Source organism: Microtus pennsylvanicus, chromosome 14 (assembly GCF_037038515.1).
Source record: "Microtus pennsylvanicus isolate mMicPen1 chromosome 14, mMicPen1.hap1, whole genome shotgun sequence".
NCBI classification, from domain to species: Eukaryota; Metazoa; Chordata; class Mammalia; order Rodentia; family Cricetidae; genus Microtus; species Microtus pennsylvanicus.
Window position 1 is genome coordinate 39632240 of NC_134592.1, and position 19274 is coordinate 39651513.

At 41.6% G+C, this 19274-nt stretch overlaps 1 protein-coding gene across 1 annotated transcript in view; it reads left to right on the plus strand.

Moving 5' to 3' along the window:
• The window catches only part of Sgpp1 (sphingosine-1-phosphate phosphatase 1), a 22214-nt gene extending 4591 nt beyond the window's left edge, over nt 1–17623 (plus strand). The window contains exons 2-3 of the mRNA XM_075947725.1: nt 9353–9442; nt 15124–17623. Coding sequence (XP_075803840.1) covers nt 9353–9442; nt 15124–15675 — 642 coding nt within the window. The 3' untranslated portion in view covers nt 15676–17623. The remainder of the gene's footprint in view (nt 1–9352; nt 9443–15123) is intronic.
• Nucleotides 17624–19274: the final 1651 nt, after the last annotated feature.

Genomic DNA, 19274 nt, shown 5'->3' on the forward strand with positions numbered 1-19274 from the left:
CCCAAGCAGCTGTGATTACAAGTCAGTGCCATCATCCTCAACTCTCAGTGTATTTTTTTTATATTCATTGAGCTCTACATTTTTCTCTGCTCCCCTCCCTGCCTCCCCCCTCCCCTCTTCAATCCTCCCCCAAGGTCTCCATGCTCCCAATTTACTCAGGAGATTTTGCCTTTTTATACTTTCTACTTTCCATGTAGATTAGATCTATGTGAGTCTTTCTTAGTATCCTCATTGTTGTCTAAGTTCTTTGGGATTGTGGTTTTTAGACTGGCTTTCTTTGCTTTGTGTTTAAAAACCACTTATGACATGTGAGAATTGTCTTTCTGTGTCTGGGTTACCTCACTCAAAGTAATGTTCTCTACCTCCATCCATTTTCCTGCAAAATTCAAGATGTCGTTATGTTTTCTGCTGTGTAGTACTCCATTGTGTAAATGTACCACATTTTTCTTATCCATTCTTCAATCAAGGTTGTTTCCAGGTTCTGACTATGACAAACAAAGCTGCTATGAACATAGTTGAGCACATGTCCTTGTGGCACGATTGAGCATCCTTGGGATATATACCCAAAAGTGGTATTATGGGGTCTTGAGGTAGGTTGTTTTCTAATTTTCTGAGAAATCGCCACACTGACATCCAAAGGGCTGTACCAGCTTGTATTCCCACCATCAATGCAGAAGTGTTCCCCTTCCCCCGCAATCTCTCTAGCATAAGTTGTCATCAGTGTTTTTGATCTTGGCCATTCTTACAGGTGTTAGATGGAATCTCAGAGTTGTTTTGATTTGCATTTCTCTGATGACTAAGGATATTGAACATTTCCTTAAGTGTCTTTCAGCCATTTTAGATTCCTCTGTTGAGAGTTCTCTGATTAGGTCTGTACTCCATTTTTTTTTATTGGATTATGTGATCTTTTTTGGTGTCCAATTTCTTGACCTCTTTGTATATTTTGGAGATCAGACTCTGTCTGATATGGGGTTAGTGAAGATCTTTTCCCATTCTGTAGGCTGTCATTTTGTCTTGTTGACCATATCCTTTGTTTTACAGAAGCTTTTCAGTTTCAGGAGGTCCCATTTATTAATTGTTTCTCTCAGTGTCTGTGCTGCTGGGGTTATATTTAGGAAGTGTTTCCCTGTGCCAATGCGTTCAAGTGTACTTCCCACTTTCTCTTCTATAAGGTTCAATGTAGCTGGCTTTATGTTGAGGTCTTTGATCCATCTGGACTTGAGTTTTATGCATGGTGACAGATATGGGCCTATTTTCATTCTTCTACATGAAGATATCCAGTTATGCCAGCACCACTTGTTAAATATGCTTTATTTTTTCCATTTGATATTTTTTGCTTCTTTGTCAAAGATCAGGTGTTCGAAAATGTATGTATTGATATCCAGGTCTTCTATTCGGTTCCATTGGTCCTCCTGTCTGTTCTTATGCCAATACCAGGCTGTTTTCAGTACTGTAGCTCTGTAGTAGAGTTTGAAGTCAGGGATTGTGATGCCTCCAGAAGTCCTCTTATTGTACAGTCTCAGTGTGTATTTTAAAGTCAACTCTTGAATTGCCACAGAAACCTTTGAACTTTTTTGAAGTTGCATTGGGCTTGTAAGTTAAGTTGAAGTGTATTAATATGATAGCCTTACAATAGTGAATCTTCTGAGCTACAAATAAGGCAGATAGAATCATTATTTGTTTTCTTTAATAGTCCCAAGGAAACTTCATAGTTTTCTTCATATAAACACTGAGGTTTATTTCTAGTTACTTCACATTTTTGTACTTCACTATCATGAATGAAACAAAAATGCAATGTATTATATTGTGCATTAGTCTCACCTATGATATCCTTGTTGATCTTTCCATTAATTTAATGATTTGTACAGAGATTCTCATGTGTTCATTACAGAGAAAATCATATCAACTGAGAGTGTTTTCCTTTCATTACAATTATATATATTTATTCTCCTGTTGAAGAAAGAGCTTTACTCAAGATAATGCTTGATTCAACAAATAAAAATTTTTCAGTTTGTCATAATTTCTTTTCTTTTCTTTTTTCCTTTTGGTTTTTCGAGACAGGGTTTCTCTGTAGCTTTGGAGTCTGTCCTGGAACTCGCTCTATAGATCAAGCTGGCCTCTAACTCACAGAGATCTGCTTGCTTCTGCCTCCTAAGTGCTGGGATTAAAGGCCTGCGCCACTACCGCCAGGCTTAATTTGTCATAATTTCTATGCAGTATGTATGAATATGAGAAAACAAATATGGTTGTTATACCAAGAAGAGTAGATTGGTATTTTGGGAAGAGTCTTCTGTCTCTAGCTCTGGGAAAGTTAGATCACTGGAGACAGGGAAAGCAGCTCTCAGAGAAAGCTGTTTCACCAGCTTGAGGGAGAGGTGATGGGAATCTGTATGGTCTGTCTCCTAGCAAACAGTGGCCTGATGCCTTTGTTCTGTTTCATTGTGGCTTTGAGTGGTATTGAAGATTGAGCCTAGGGCCCCAAGTGCTAAGCGTGAACTTTCTGCTGTACCCAGATCTGCTGTCTGTTTTTTTTTTAAATAGCCTGTGAAATATGAATGGATTTTTATGTGTTTAAAGAATTAAGGGACCAAAAGAATATTTTATGCCATGAAAATTGTATGAATCTCAAATTTTTCTTGTCTGTAGCTAAAACTTGTAGGAACTGGTCACATCCATTGTTGTTGTGGGAGTTTTTTGTTGTTGTTCCTACTTGTGGTTGCCTCTTGATATAAAAATTCAATAGTTGTAACAAAATGGACTGTGTGGTCTATGAAGTATAAATGATAGACTTTGACCACTGGGCTCTCTTGAATCTAATAAATTTGCTTCTGAGATAAAGTCTCACTGTGTAGCAACACTGGCTTTGAATCTGATAGATTTTATTTATTTATTTTTTTAAATATTTATTTATTTACTATGTATACAATATTCTTTCTGTGTGTATGCCTGCAGGCCAGAAGAGGGCACCAGACCTCATTACAGATAGTTGTGAGCCACCATGTGGTGGCTGGGAATTGAACTCAGGACCTTTGGAAGAGCAGGCAATGCTCTTAACCTCTGAGCCATCTCTCCAGCCCCCCTGATAGATTTTAAAAAGGTAGAATTGACAAGATTTGACGAATTGCCCAGATTTCCTATCTGAGAAGTATAATTTGTGAATAGGCAAAATAAATAAATAAATAAATAAATAAATAGGCCCACAACAACAACAACAGAAGTGTCTTGTTTGTATTGAAAACGTGGGCTCACCAAGGAGCTGGTACCTTTGATATCTTTAAAACAGTTAGTTACCTGCAGTGACCAAGAGGCAGTTCTCTCCATCAGAGATGCGGACAGATTTGGTGCTAGCACATAACTGCCAAGTAGAATCATGAGACTGCAATATTGTCCTGAAAGAGGACACACAATGAGAATGCAGAGTCCCACAAAATACTTCTTAAGATAACCAGTATTTAAGGATTCCGTAAAGTATGTGTCAAATCTGGGTGCAAGGGCTGGAAAAAATGGCCCCCTAGTCAAGAGCTCCTGCTTACTGCTCTTGCAGAGGACCTAACATTTCCCAGATCCTCCAATGGGTAATTCACAACCACCTGTAACTCCAGCTCCAGGGGATCTAACACCCTCTTCTAGCTCAGGCAGAAATGTAATTAAAAGATAAATCTTAAAAAATAAACACCCTGTCAGACATGATGACATAAGCAATAATCTCAACACTGAGAAGACAGGCAAGTAGATCTCTGGAACTCCCTGGCCAGCCTGTAGCACCTTGGCCACTGAGAGCCGCATCTCAAGAAAACGTAGATGGTTCTTCTGAAAAACAACATCCAAGGTTGTCTTCTGGGCCTCCAAAGGCAGAGGCACATGCACACATACATGCAGAGAGAGAGACACACACACATCAACATTTAAAGACTAGATAAAGAAAAGAAGAATCTAAGTGGCCATCTGAGAGATAAGGAGATATCTTAGGGGTTGCAGAGGTGGCTCAGTGTCTAAGAGCACTTGCTGTCTAAACACAAAGACCACAGCTTGGATCCTAGCACTCACATCCTGATCATACCTGTAACCTCCAACTCCTGGTGGGAGCAGAGACAGGATTGGCAAGGCTTGCTGGCTTCCACCTTGGCTGAGAAAAATGAGAGACCCTGTCTCAAAGAATAGGCAGAGAGCCATGAGGATAATGACCGTCTTCTGCTCCCTGTAATGCACTTGCCCCAACACAGACAAATTCTTCTCTCACATATAAAATAAGTAAACTCTCTTTTAAAAAACATCTTAGGAATATCTAAGGTGAGTTAGGCATGGTGGAACACTTCTTTAATCCTAGCACTTGGAAGATAGAACCAAGCTGATCTCTGACTTTGAGGCCAGCCAAAGCTATATAGCTAGTTCCAGGCCAACCAGGGCTGGATAAGGGAGTCCCTTTCTCAAGAAAGAAAGGAAGAAAATTATTGCGGTGTATGTAACTAGGTGCATGCGTGCGTGCGTGTCTATGCAGGGTTCCCATGACAAATGCATCTGCACTAGGCTCAGCAAAAAAGAGGAAATTGATCTGTAGAATATCTGGTACATTTTGTGGAACCCAAGATCCAGGAAGTGCTGCTGGGCCACTTGAGGGGTTGGGGGCCGGCTGTGGAACAAGACTGCCTCAGAGCCCGTCTACACCTTCCTTCCTGCTCTTCTTCGCTCTTCTGTGCCTGGGCTTGCACACGGCTGCCTCAGCCAGCTCTCTGTTCTTTACAGCTTCTGTCAGATCAGAGACTGTCTTCAGCCTCCGGCTCCACCTAGTCAGGGCCAAGCGTCCACACCACACTCACACTGATGGTCAGAGGAATGGTGTAGTGTGCCCCTAGGGCCACGGTGTGGGTGTGCACGGCACAGTCGGATGAGACGGTACTGTTGCGAGAATATACCACAGACAAAGCCAGAATTGAAAGTAAGAGCATGTGTTCTGAAGGAGCCATGGCGCTGGCCCATTCAGCACAGCACTGAAACTCACAGGCTGGCAAGACTAAGAAAAGATGGCTGACTGCTGACATGCCTGTTTCCTTGGATGTGGAAATGGATGGGACCATACTGTATAGCAAGTTCATTGTTCCGTGTTTAATATCATTAAGACTATGCTGTATGTCGTGCTTACTGCTTTTGTCTAATATTATGTGTGATGCTCAGTTTCATGTGTCATTTTTGCTACGCCACTGTGTATGGATTTTTCACCAGTGATTTGAATGTTTCTGTAAAGATATTTTAGGTAAAATTAACATTTTTATTTGCAGTAAATTTTCACTAAAGCGGGTTACTTTTTATTATTATTGGTTATATTTTCTGACAAGGCTCACTTTGTAGCTAACCTCGGGTTTACAGAAACCCACCTGCTTTCTGAGAGCTAGGATTAAAGGTGGGCATCACATGCCAAGCTTCAGATTACATTTTACAGTCAGGCTGGCAAAAGACTAACTTTAAATTCTTATTTTATTTATTGTGTTTTTTTTTTAATAGGGCTTCTCTGTGTAAACAGTCTAGTCTGGCCTGGCATTCACCTTGTAGACCAGACTGTCTTGTAGATCAGGCTGGCCTTGACCTTTACAACTCACAGAGATTCCCCTGCCTCTGCTTCCCAAATGCTGGGGTCGACGGTGTGTACCACCACTGCTTGGGTATTTATTGTTGTTGTTCTTGTTTTTTAAGACTGTGTTTCTTGCTGGGCAGTGGTGGCACACACATTTAATCCCAGCACTTGGAAGGAGGCAGGTGGATCTCTGTGAGTTTGAGGCCAGCCTCAAGACTCAAGAGCTACAAGAGCTAGTTCCAGGATAGGACAGGATCCAAAGCTACACAGAGAAACCCTGTCTCGAAAAACAAACAAAAAAACAACAACAACAACAACAACAAAAGACTGTTTCTCTGTGTAGCCCTGGCTATCCTGGATAGATCTCTATAGATCAGGCTGGCTTCAAACACAAAGATCTGCCTGCCTCTGCCTCTTAAATGCCTAGAAGCCCTTAGCTAGCTCTTCCCCAGGAGAATAAAGATGAGGGTGGAAAATAAGTAGAGGATTAATTTTTAGATTAAAGGTATGCACCACCACTGCCTGACTTATTTATTATTATTATTTTATTGTGATGCTTTTTTGAGGCAGGGTCTTTCTACATACTTTGATGGTCTTGATATTCACTATGTAGAACAAACTGGCCTTGAACTCACAGAGATCCGATGGCCTTTGTCTCCTAAGTGCCAATACACCTAGCTAAAAATTTTTAGCATATATTTGTTTGATTGTTGTGTGCATTTGTGTGTGTTAGTCTGTTCATGTGTGTCTGTGGGAATCAGAACAACTTGGTGTGGGGGTCAGTTCTCTCCACCTGTGCATTCCAGGTCTTGAACTCAGGAAGTCAGCCTTGCCCTATAAGAGAGAATTTTGCTACCAGATTCCTTCAGGTTTGAGCCACCTCTCAGTTCCTCAGACCCCCAGCCCATGGGTTTGGAGTGTGTGAGGCTCCGCAGTGGCTTGGACTAGCTCCTTGGTGTACGTTTCTTTGTAGACATAATGTGCAGACATGCTCTGTAGGCTAGTTATTTCTCTGGAGAACCGTGGCCGAAGCATGTCATAAAACTTTAATTTTATTTCATTTAATTCCTACACAGTACTGTAGAATGAACCAGGCCTCACCTGTGCTAGGCAAGTGCTCTACCACTGAGGTACCTATGGCCTTTTGTTGTTGTTGGCTTTCCTTTTTAGTTTAAGATTTTTTTCTTGCTGACTTACTCAGTAGACCAGACTTGTTTTGACTGTACAAACCTCTTGCACTGACTTCCCAAGGGAAATTTTTTTATATTCCTGAAAGATGGTTTTTATACTGGAGGTTTATTACTGTGCTAAATATTAGTTACCTCCATTTAGATAGGAGGAGCCTGAGATGGAAGGGTATTATGTGGCTACCCCAAGGTCCCACAGCTGAAGATACAGACACAGCCTAGCTTGCAGGCCTGTAAAAAGCCCTTGTCTATCAGTCAGGTAGACAAACCCGTCTTCTCCAGGCCAGCTCTCTCACCTGGGCAGGTAAGGACGTGTAAGATGGTCGCTGCACCCAGGAAGAGACAAATTCAGAAGCACTCCTCTGCCGCATGGACTAAACCCAGAAGCCTGTGTCAGGAAGAAAAAGAAAATGCAGTGTTTACTTGGGAGGAGGAGACAGTCCTGCCTGGGCCGTGCAGTACGCAGCTGGTGTGCCTTCCAAGCTAGGGTTCTCTGGGATCCTCTGTGGCTTTGCTGAGGCTCCTTTGTCTCTTCCAATGTGGTTTAAGTTGGTTTTCCATGTTCACATTTGAGACTTGCAATGGATGCATTTGGTAAATGGCAGGCAGTAGCCTGTGTCCGTGACCAGTGAGTACTGGAGACGCTGTTCCACATACAGAGATAATGAGCCCTCTGTGTCCACCAACTCCGCAGCGTTGGCTGGTGTAAATCATCTCGTGACAGTTTGGCGATGTGAATCCTTACCCACATTTCTGTCTGTAGCGTAGACTCCTAGAGTTGCTCAGTCGCTGCATATGAACGTGTATATTGTGTATGGTCTCACGTCCTGACATGCTTTCCACAGACTTCAGCTTTCGTTTCATTAGCAGGATACAAGAACAAGAGAAATGTGTCCTTAATGAGCCACCATTGCCCTGTTGTGTGATAGACTGTGTATTTACTAAAATTCAAAACTGATTTTTTTTTCTTGCTGTCTGTTTTTGCCCCATACTGCAATTATTCTGGACAAATTAAATTGCACTTAAAAGGGTCAAGTGTAATTCATCGATAGAGAGCTCCCTGGCACTCAGCCATTGGTTCAATCCCTGGTGTCTCAAAAAAAAGAATTATTTTTAGAGACAGGTTTTGAAATGGCTTTAATTGCAAGCCATTTTATTGGCTCTTTTCGCTCCCTCCCACAGAAGGCGCCGCAGTATAGCAGACAGATCTGATCATGTGTGATAAGTAGTCAGGAAAGTATGCCAGGCTGAATAAAACCATTTTGTAGAATAACTGAAGGAAGTGTTATCAAGGCCATGCAGTGAACAGGCTAGCGGGGCTGTGAGATGAGAAGTAGCTAAGCCGTACCGACACCCCAATCCCAGCACTCATTATCAGTCCCTACACAGTGAGTGAGTGAGACTGGCCTGGACTAACCTGGACTAAATGCAACCCTGTCTCAAGAAAACAAAACCAATGAGCCAGAAAGTGCATCTGGGAGAGCGAGGTGTGGCACATGCCCTGGCCTGGGCAAGGCCGTGGGTCCATCCCTAGCACCATAAGAAAAATCACTTAGGGTATCATAGAATTTGTTGGGCATCCATTTGTGTGCACTTGGAAGTGATATAAAGTGCTTCCTGATGTACTTTTGTCCCCCCCCCCCCCCCGCCCCGCCACCCTGTTTAAAGACAGGATCTCACTGTGTAGCCCAGGCTGACTTCAGACTTCAGCAATCCTCCTGCCTCAGCCTTTTGAGCACTCAACCTGTTTGCATTCTACTTCAACACCTACTGATTGTCTTCAGTTTTATTTTAGGAATTTGAGATCATCAGGCACACCCCACCCAAATATGCGCTGCCCAAGTTAACTGTGCCCCCCATCATCCTGTTTTCCTTCCCTCTAGCCTCGGGAGCACTGCCAGCTCTTCCCACAGATGCCGCCAATTCCAAGAGCATCCTGCTTGTACTATAGCCCTGGCTGACCCGCAACTCACTATGTACACCAGGTTGGCCTCAAACTCAAAGTGATCCTTTTACCTCTGCCTCCCTGCTGCTAAAATTACAGGCATGTTTCACCATGCTTGGTTCCCACCAAAATTTATCTCAATGGGACTGCCATTTGAAATTTAATGGAGAGTGCAGAAGTAGAAAATTAACTACAAAGTGTTCTTCCTCCGGTGGGAGGGAAAACATCACACTGCAGATTGCTAATGGCAGCCACTCCTGGGTGGGAGAGACGAGAGTGCCGGTCTTCCTCCCCGGGAAGTCAGAGTGCTTAGTAGACCGGATTCGGGCTGTGTTCAGAGCTCCTGCACCTTGGCTATCGTGTCTCCCACTGTTCTCCTGGAGCATGGGCAGCTACCAGGTCTGGACAGTCAACCAGAACTGCTTTTTCACTTCCCACAAAAAGAGATGGAGCAACAGGAGCCGTCATTGACTAAGTCAGCCTTGCAAAAGCATTTTGTTAACGTCTGTTGTGTGCCAGGCCTAGTTAGGCACTGGGAAGCTAGAGGGGAGTGGAAAGCCTACAGTTACTGATAGGGTGTTATAGCAAGGTGACGTTTTTATTTGTTTGTTTGTATCTGTCTAACTTAGTTTCATTCTCTCTCTCCTTTAGTACCCTCTTATGTATGGGCTGATTCTCATTCCCTGCTGGAGTTCTCTGGTTTGCCTCAGTAGAATCTACATGGGAATGCATTCCATCCTGGTAAGAAAAGAGGGTGTCGTCCTTAAATAGTTCTTTGTTTCTGGCACTGGTAGAAACTTTGCAAACTTAAGTCACGTGGTTATATGATCTGTTGTCCTGCAAAGGAACACAAAAGCAAAAGTAGCTTGGCAAGGCGATTTCTTTTTGTAGAAAGGGTGCCACAGAACTCAAACCATCTGCTGAGTTCACTTGGGTTTTATTCTGACACAGGTGGTGACTGGTTTCCCCACTGGCTGGGCACAATCTGTTTTTCTGGATGGGCTAGTCTTCAAACTGACTCAAAGAAAAAGAAGGAAACGGGTGACAGGGTCAGCCCCTTCAGGCCATCAAGTTCCAGGAATGGGGGGGGGGACCTTTGTGTAAACAAGAATCTTACTGGGTGTGGGAGATTATAAGATTTACAGGAAATTTTTACAAGGAGAGGGAGATTAGTGGAACATTGGCTCTTGATGACCAAGCTACTTTTGATAGATAGGCAGGGAAAAACGTTTCTCACAAAGCCGGAATGAGAAAATACAGTTTGTAAGTAGTCCTCATGTTGTAAGACTACCGCCATAATGACCTGTGGCGTGCTAATATTTTGACCCTGTGGTTCTCTTCACCCTCCAATGCTGAGAGTGCTTCAGAAGCTCCAGGAATGCCTCTCCTCTCTCTTGCCTGGTTCGCTGCATTCGCTGCACCCTGCAGCTGGTTCCCAAAGCCTTCTTACCTTTCCCTTCTCAAAGTGCTCAGCTGCATCTTCTCACGGGGATTGCTTCTGCCTTCCTGTCACCCAGCCCACAGTGGCCTGTCTGTTCTCCACGCTCAGCATCCCATAAGAGTTTAGGATTCATTGCATGTTAGCTTGTAAACGGAGGACCAAAAAAGATGGCAAAACTGAACTAATTTATGGAATCCTAAATTTTCTGATGGGTTATACTGAATTTTGTTGCTATTGTTGTTATTATTTTTATAATGTTTTGTTTTAGGGCTCTACTTGGTGTTGTGAGCCTTGGAGAGCTGGGCCTAAAAAATGAGGCAGACTACCTGGGGTGGGGTACAGTGGTGCATGCCTTTAATCCCAGCACTCGGAAAGAAAAGCAGGTGGGACCTCTGAGCTCCAGGCCAGCCTGATCTAGGAAGTGAATTCCAGGACAGCCAGGGCTGTTACACAGAGAAAGGCTATCTGAAGAAAAAAAACACAAAAGCGAAAAAGAGACAAAGTAGAGTCTCATGCATCCCAACTTTATTCAGAGAGAGCATCAGAAGGTTAGGAAAAGTCATTTGAGTAACGCTTGCGTAAATTCAAGCTGTCTGTAATCACAGGGACAAGCGTGGAGGCATATGAATACCAACAGCTGAAGTAAACTCCCTTCCACCTGCTACACCTGGGAGGAGCACGAACACACATTCCAAGGACAGTTCGGTGTTTTGAAGAAACTGAGGTCACAAGACTCCTGTTTTCTCACAAGCACTCGGAATTCTCACGTTGTTGGACTGCGTCTGACAATGTTCTACTGTAGAACACCTCACTAGCTTATTTCGTGGCTGTAGGGATGTTGGCATTCTCATCACTCTGCCTGGTTTATAATCAGACCACACTTTTTTGTTTGTTTCGGGTTTTTTGTTTTGTTTTGTTTTTTAAGACAGGGTTTCTTAGCCGGGAGTAGAGGCAGGTGGATCTCCGTGAGTTCTAGGCCAGCCTGGTCTACAAGAGCTAGTGCCAGGACAGGCTCCAAAGCTACAGAGAAACCCTGTCTCGAAAAAACAAACAAACAAAAAAAAGACAGGATTTCTTTGTGTATATTTCTTAGAAAAAAATGTGTTTTCATTTTTAAATTCAGTATCATTCCAAGAGAAATAAGAATCTTATTATTGAATATATGATCTCAAAACTACTGTTCTTTACAAAATGAAAATATAGCCATGCATAATACATCTTTATCCTAGAACTCAAGAGGAAGAGACAGGAAGATCTCTGAGTTTGAGGCCATTCCTGGGTCTCCATTGTAAATTAAAGGTCAACCAGGGCTATATGAGAAGACTCTATCTCAAAAAAAAAAAAATTAGTGATTGATGCAATATTTCTGCTGAGTTCAGTTTACTCTTTATATACTTTATATATAGATTATATTTACTCTTGAATCATCTGGAGTTAAAAATATGTGGCCATCAGTTTTTTTTTTTGTTTTTTTTTTTTTTTTTTTTTTTGGTTTTTCGAGACAGGGTTTCTCTGTGGCTTTGGAGCCTGTCCTGGAACTAGCTCTGTAGACCAGGCTGGTCTCCAACTCACAGAGATCCACCTGCCTCTGCCTCCCGAGTGCTGGGATTAAAGGCATGCACCACCATCACCCGGCGGCCATCAGTTCTTTTAAGATTTATTTTATTTTTTAATTATGTGGAAAGGGTATGTGTGTGCATATGACTGCAAGAGCCTGCAGAGACCAGAGATCCCTGGAGCTGGAGTTGCAGGCAGTTATGAGCCGCCCAAGGGCTAGGAACTGAATCTGGGCCCTCTGCAAGAACAGTACATTCTTTTGACCACTGAGCCATCTCCACTTCTCAATTCGTGAATTTTGATTTTACTTTATTTTGTTTTTATTTATTTCAGTAACAAGGATTAAACCTAAGAACTTCACATGTAACCAGGCTAGTAGCTACATGCTAAGACTTTTTGAGACAGCAGTCAGACAGGTTGCCCAGGCTGACCTTGAACTTCTTGAACAGTCCTGCCTTAGCTTCCTTAGTCCACCCAAGCAGTTGGAATTGTTTTCCTGTACTACTGTGCCAGGCAACCCTAATTGTTTAATTGTTCAATGATCAATTTGCCCCCAAAGAATATATAATTTGTCTTATTCAAAATAGCTTCAGGGATGCCAGGAGGTAGTGATGCACACCTTTAATCCCAGGACTTGGGAGACAGAGGCAGGCGGATCTCTGTATGTTTGCGGCCAGCCTGGTCTATAGAGTGAGTTCCAGGACAGCCAGAAAAACCTTGTCTTGAAAAACCGAGAGAGAGAGAGAGAGAGAGAGAGAGAGAGAGAGAGAGAGAGAGAGAGAGAGAGAGAATAGCTCGAGGGTGAGGGCAAGCTGGGTCGATGACTCTGAGTGCAGGCACTTGCAGAGGGCTGTTATTCAATCCCAGCACCCACTATCCACCCACAACGGCCTGTAACTCCAGTTCCACACGATCCGTTGCCCTCTAATGATCTCCAAGGGCTCCTGCATGCATGCGGCACATGGACTCATACAAACCACACATACATACATATAAATAGGAATAGCTTCAGGGGCCAGCAAGATGGCCCAGTGGGTAAAGGCACTAAAGGCATATACCACCATGGCTGGCATTTTTCCTTCTCAAGGATACATCAGGTACAACCTTCAAGTATTGCAAATAATAATTTCATGCAGTACTATAGCTGTCATTACCAGGCAATGATACCTTGCTTATTTGTGTTTCAGCAGTTGATCCTTTTAAAAATTTATTTATTATGTATACTGTGTTCTGTCTGCATGTACGCCTGCAGGTCAGAAGGGGGCACCAGATCTCATTACAGACGGTTGTGAGCCACCATGTGGGTGCTTGGAATTGAACTCAGGACCTCCATAAGAGCAGTCAGTGCTCTTAACTGCTGAGCCATCTCTCCAGCCCGATATTTTGTATTTGAGACAAGGTTCCATGTAGCTTAAGTTGGTTTTGACCCATGAGGCTCCTGCCTCTGCCTGCTGGAATTATAGACATGTCTCCTGTGCCTGGCCCAGTTTTGTAACATTGTGAATCTGATAATATTCCTTCAATTTGTACTTTTCATATCTTTCAATGCTTAAAATATTTCCATGTATTTTGAATTATTTTGTATAACAGTTGGTGTCTTCACTGTTGACTATGAAACTAGTATGGACCATAGGTAGAGTGTTTCCCACAGACTGCTCACAGATACTCAGACAACACTAAGCTGCTGTCTTCATTAGCATTAAGGGCACTCATAATATGCTCTAATAATTTATAAGAAATATTTCATTCAGCATCTGGCATACTTTGTTATCAGTATGAGTCAAAGAGCAAATACTTTTTTGGTTTTTCAAAACAGGGTTTCTCGGTAGCTCTGGAGCCAGTCCTGGAAGTCGCTCTGTAGACCAGGCTGACCTCAAACTCACAGAGATCTGCCTGCCTCTGCCTCCAGAGTGCTGGGATTAAATACGTGTGCTACCACTGCTTGGCTGCTTTAAAGTATTTTGTACTTTTAAAAGTATATGCACTTTTCTGTTTTTCCTAGTTCTCAAAAAAGTACAGGTTAGTATATCTATTTTTTCAGTCATTACCAGACATAGCTTTCAAATTTCAATTTCCTAAAACATGTTTTTTGTAAAGGTTTATTTGTGTGGGGGTGATGCTAGGAACTAAACCTGGATTTTCTGGAAGAGCTGTAAGTGCTCTTGACCACGGAGCCATCTCTCCAGCCATTTGTTTGTTTGTTTGTTTTGATACAGAGTCTTGCTGTGGTGTTCTGGGTGGCCTAGAATTCTCTATGTAACCTAAACTAGTCTCCAGCTCTGTTTAAAAAAAATAAAGGGGGCTGGAGAGATGGCTCAGTGGTTAAGAGCATTGCCTGCTCTTCCAAAGGTCCTGAGTTCAATTCCCAGCAACCACATGGTAGTTCACAACCATCTGTAAAGACGTCTGGCGCCCTCATCTGGCCTTCAGGCATACAGACAGAATATTGTATACATAATAAATAAATAAATAAATATTTAAAAAAAAAAAAAAAGCCGGGCGATGGTGGCGCACGCCTTTAATCCCAGCACTCGGGAGGCAGAGGTAGGCGGATCTCTGTGAGTTCGAGACCAGCCTGGTCTACAGAACTAGTTCCAGGACAGGCTCCAAAGCCACAGAGAAACCCTGTCTCGAAAAACCAAAAAAAAAAAAAAAAGATTAAAAAAAATAAAAACACACACACAAAAACCATTAGAAGACTTTGATTCTAGGCTAGCATCACTTATAGCCGTCTAAAACTGTAATATTTATGTTTTATTCAGTCTTTCCCCCAAAACATAAGCTTCATGACAGCACACAATATCATTTCTTTGAGTAATAAAGTCTTTCTTCTGCATGGAAAATCACAGTAGCAAACATATTGTTCAGAGTCTGACTGTGAATGTACATACATTGTACATGTAGTTAATGGAAGAATAGAACTAGGAAAAACCATCTTTTATTAATAAGTCTTTCATTATTGACCAGGCTGTGCTGGGTGCATGTCTTTAATACCAGTACCCAGGAGGCAGACAGCAGATCTCAGAGTTTGAGGCCAGCCTGGTGTATAGGCTAAGTTCCAGGACAGCCTGGGCTACACAGAGAAACCCTGTCTTAAAAAACAAACAAACAAACAAATATAACCCTTTTTATCATTAAAACAATTTTAGTGCAATATTTTTAAACTATTTATTATGTATCTATCTATTTATATTTAGACAGGGTTTCGTGTAACCTTTGAACCTCTGATCTCCTGCATCTATGTTCCTAGTGCTAGGGTTTTGGGTATGCACTACTATGCCTGATTTTTGTGGAGCTAGGCACTCTTCCCACTGGGCTACATCCCAGCCCAAGTACCAGTACTATCCTGTGGTGGGTTTGTAAGGTTTATTTTAAAGTTAAACACCAAAATAGCATTATACTAATGTACTGTTATCTTTTTTAGGATGTTATTGCTGGGTTCCTGTATACCCTTTTAATCTTAGTTATCTTCTACCCACTTGTGGACCTGATTGACAACTTCAACCAAACTTACAAATATGCTCCGTTCATCATCATCGGGCTTCACTTAGCTTTGGGCATCTTCTCTTTCACTCTGGACACCTGGAGCACATCCCGAGGAGATACAGCAGAGATTTTGGGAAGTGGTGCTGGAATTGCATGTGGCTCTCATGCTACTTATAACCTGGGTCTATTATTAGACCCTCCTCTACACACATTACCTTTAGCCAGCCCCCCGCTTACTGTAACTCTGTTTGGAAAAGCCATATTACGGGTCGTCATAGGAATGCTAACTGTGCTGATCGTGAGAGATATAATGAAGAAGATCACCATTCCTTTAGCCTGTAAGCTCTCCAGTATTCCGTGTGATGACCTTCGCCAGGCGAGGCAGCACATGGAAGTGGAACTGCCGTATCGGTATATTACCTATGGGATGGTTGGGTTCTCCATCACATTTTTGGTTCCCTACATATTTTCCTTTATTGGTATCTCTTGATGGAGAAATATTGTTTATTATAAGAAAGGAGGCTACCAGTTATAGTTAAAACTATTCTCCAGGTAAAACTCGGATCAGAGGTTTTTGCAAGAATTTAACTTAAATAAGTAAGTTCTGCAGCCAGTGCATTTTATCGTTGCACTCCAGATGTTCTAGGTGGGCTGAGCTCTTTCAGTACTGAGAAGTGATGTGCCCATTTAGAATGTTCAGAAAATGTTTGGAGAGTTCTGTGCTGTTACAAATTGTAGTTATATATAATATATATCAAGGTATGCAGTGTGCAAGTGTGTATCTAGTATATATATTATATATATATATATATATAATTATTTACCTAAGAACTGTGGGGTGTATTGAAAAATCAATAACAATATGCAGTTGTTCCCGCGTTTTTGGAATTAATGTAGGCATGTTGTTATTAACAAATAGGTTTAACGTTTATTTCCTATGGGAGCCATTTCCTAGTTGAATTGATAATTACAGAATCCATACGCTACCACATACTGGTTCACTGCCTCTTTACACTGCCATCCCCTTTCCTGTTATCCATGACCTTGATCATGGGAGGCATTTTTAATGGACCAAGTTTTCAGGAAATTTTGTTTTGTGAATTTCTCTCTCTCTCTCCTTCTTCTTCTTTTGTTTTGTTTTGTTTTTCAAGACAAGGTTTCTCTGTAGCTTTGGAGCCTGTCATGGAACTCACTCTGCAGACCAGGCTGGCCTCGAAAATTTCTTTCTTTTTTTTTTTAAAGTTCTGTACACTGTGTTGAATGTACTTTTTTTCCCTCGACTGTTTTGGTCATCAGCAATGATTCAGGTACTGATTTTGATTGCTTGCTAACTGTGCCTTTCTTTTGCAGAGTTAAGAGACACCATGTATACTGTGATGTAAAAGTGGGACTCAATTCTATCTTAAGCTACTTAATCAGGCAAATACTTTAAAAATATATATCAAACTAACAGAGATAGGAGCAAATGACCTGTAACTCTTTAGTCTTTTTTAAGGAAGAAATATGGAATAGCTAAATTTTCTCACTAATTTATTGGAAAGCTAAATGGATAAGTATATCCATTTTTGTAGGTATTTTTCTGTGTGTTGCAAGTTATAGGAACAATATATATCTTATGTACATCGTCTTGATTGTTTATAGAACAGGTAAATATTTCCAGAGTGAGTGGGAATATAACTGAAATTTATAGATGAGACAATGTACATCCTTTCTATATTAAAAAGCCATTTTTCTAAATTATTTGAGAAAGATTGCATTTCCCACTGGTAACTCTGAATACCCACTGTTTGGCAACCTAAGGTAGATTATAAAATTCAAACGTGAAGTCCCAGTAGTTTAGACTCTTTTTCCAATGTATTATTTTTACAGTGGGAAATTTTAGTGTGGTAGTAAACTATTTTTTCTGTCTGCCTTTATATTCTGAAGTGTGATTGTAATTAGGTTAACATTGCATTTATTTATAGTGAGCTTTTCATAAAGAATAGAATAACTTCCCATAGAAATGAGCATCAGGTATGGAGCTAATGACTTAAGTGCACTATCTCTGATTATTCAGAAGGAGAATGTTTCTATTTTGGACAACATAAGCATTTGAGCTCATATTTTTATAATCCTGATGAAAATTTAGGGGCCTGGTAATTTTCGCCCAAATGGAATCTGATCAACTTAAGCTAGTAACTGCAGGCCCTTCAGCAGGAGAAGAAAGTGGATGCTTAGGAAGCTATCGGTACGCTGGGAGCTGGAAGGTGCGAGGTGTGCACACTGAATCATAAGGAAAACCCCATGCTTTGGGTCTGTTAACCTATTAATATTTTCTGTGTAACTTAAAAAGAACTTAAAAATATTCTATTTCTTTGTGTTTTATTATTTTTTTTGTTTGATGACAGTTCTATGCTAAATGTATTTTAAAATAAAAGCCAAATTCAAAATCAAAAGGACCTCCGTTTTGTTTGTCTCTTATGTACCTGTCTGTTTTTTGGGGGGCAGAGGACAGTGTGGTTTGAGACAGGGTTTCTCTGTGTAGCCGTGGCTGTCCTGGAACTCACTCTGTAAAACAGACTGGCCTCGAACTCAGAGGTCTGCCTCTGCCTCCCGAGTGCTGGGAGCCACCGCTGCCTGGTGCCGAGTGTTTATATTACCTGTTAAGATTTTAAATATTTCCAGGTTTTCATCCTAGCAGCTTTTCCTCTAAAGGATTTTTTTTCAAACAAATGAATTTTGTTGTTTTTAGACATAAGCGACAGTGAAGACATTCTTAAGAGTCAAGCTTCCCCTTAAATGTATGATCCATTATGTTTTTGAGGCAGTCTTAAGTATCCAGGTTAGCCTTGAACTGCTGCTTCTGTCTCTACTTCCCAAGCCACCAGAACTGCTGGCTATGCCACCATACTTGACTTTGCTCTGCATTATTAAGCTTGTCAAAACTCTACAGATCTTGTGAGGAAACATGTCTTCCTTGTAAAAAAAAAAAAATATATATATATATATATATATATATATATATATATATAGAGAGAGAGAGAGAGAGAGAGAGAGAGAGAGAGAGAGAGAGAGAGAGAGAGAAGACTTTGAAGAGCAATAAAAGATTTTTAAAAATGCTTAAGGACGTAAACCTTAATTTTGTAGCTTCAGGTGAGCTAGTTCATCCTCATTGGCCTGTCCCCGCCTCTCCAGACACAGACTTGTGCTTCCAGCAGCAGCAGCTGCAGAGAGCAGCGGCAGGTGTCCTGTGACTGCCAGCTGACTGACTGTCCTACGCAGAGCACATGGTTCTGTGGCTTACAGTTCCCAGCAGCCTAAAGGACCACAGCTGTGTGCTTGGTCATGTCAGCCTTGCTGCATTTTACACAGATGTTTAGAAATCCTATCCCTGGTTACAAGGGACAAACATGACAGAGAATTTGTTTCCTAAGGCGCCTCTTCAGTTTTCTTTAAGAAAATTATTTTAGCTGGGTGGTGGTAGCACACGCCTTTAATCCCAGCACAGGCACTAAGATCAACAATTCATTATCTTTCCTCTGCTGTCACCTCCCTGAAAAATAAAAGGTACTTGCTCATCGTCTATTCTGCCATCTCTGGGATGCAGCAGACAGTCAATGGATATAATCTGGACTAATTCATGCAGACTCTACACGAGTCTCAGTAAGTGCGTGCATATATGATAGTGAGGGACATTTTAGCTTTCAGATTCTAAAAGATTTGATAAAAGTTTAAAATTGCTTTTTAGCATCTTATTTCTTCTTTGTTGGTTTTGTTTTTCAAGACAGGGTTTCTCTGTGTAGCCCTGGCTGTCCTGTAACTCAGAGACTGTCCCGCCCCGCCTCTCGAGTGCTGGGATTAAAGGAACAATGCACCACCGGTCTGTCTAAAAATAGAGCGTTTACATGTAACATATTTTCCTAAAAGTTATTTTCACTTTATTGAGATGATGTGCAATTATAGAGTGATGAGGAGCTTTAGGGATATGTGGGATCTCAGAGCAACTTATGAAACCTTTAGAGTAGTACAGGTATCCTAGATATGTGCAATATCCTAGAGACATAATCTCCCTGTTGCCCAGGCTGGCCAGGAACTCATTTTTAGCCCAAG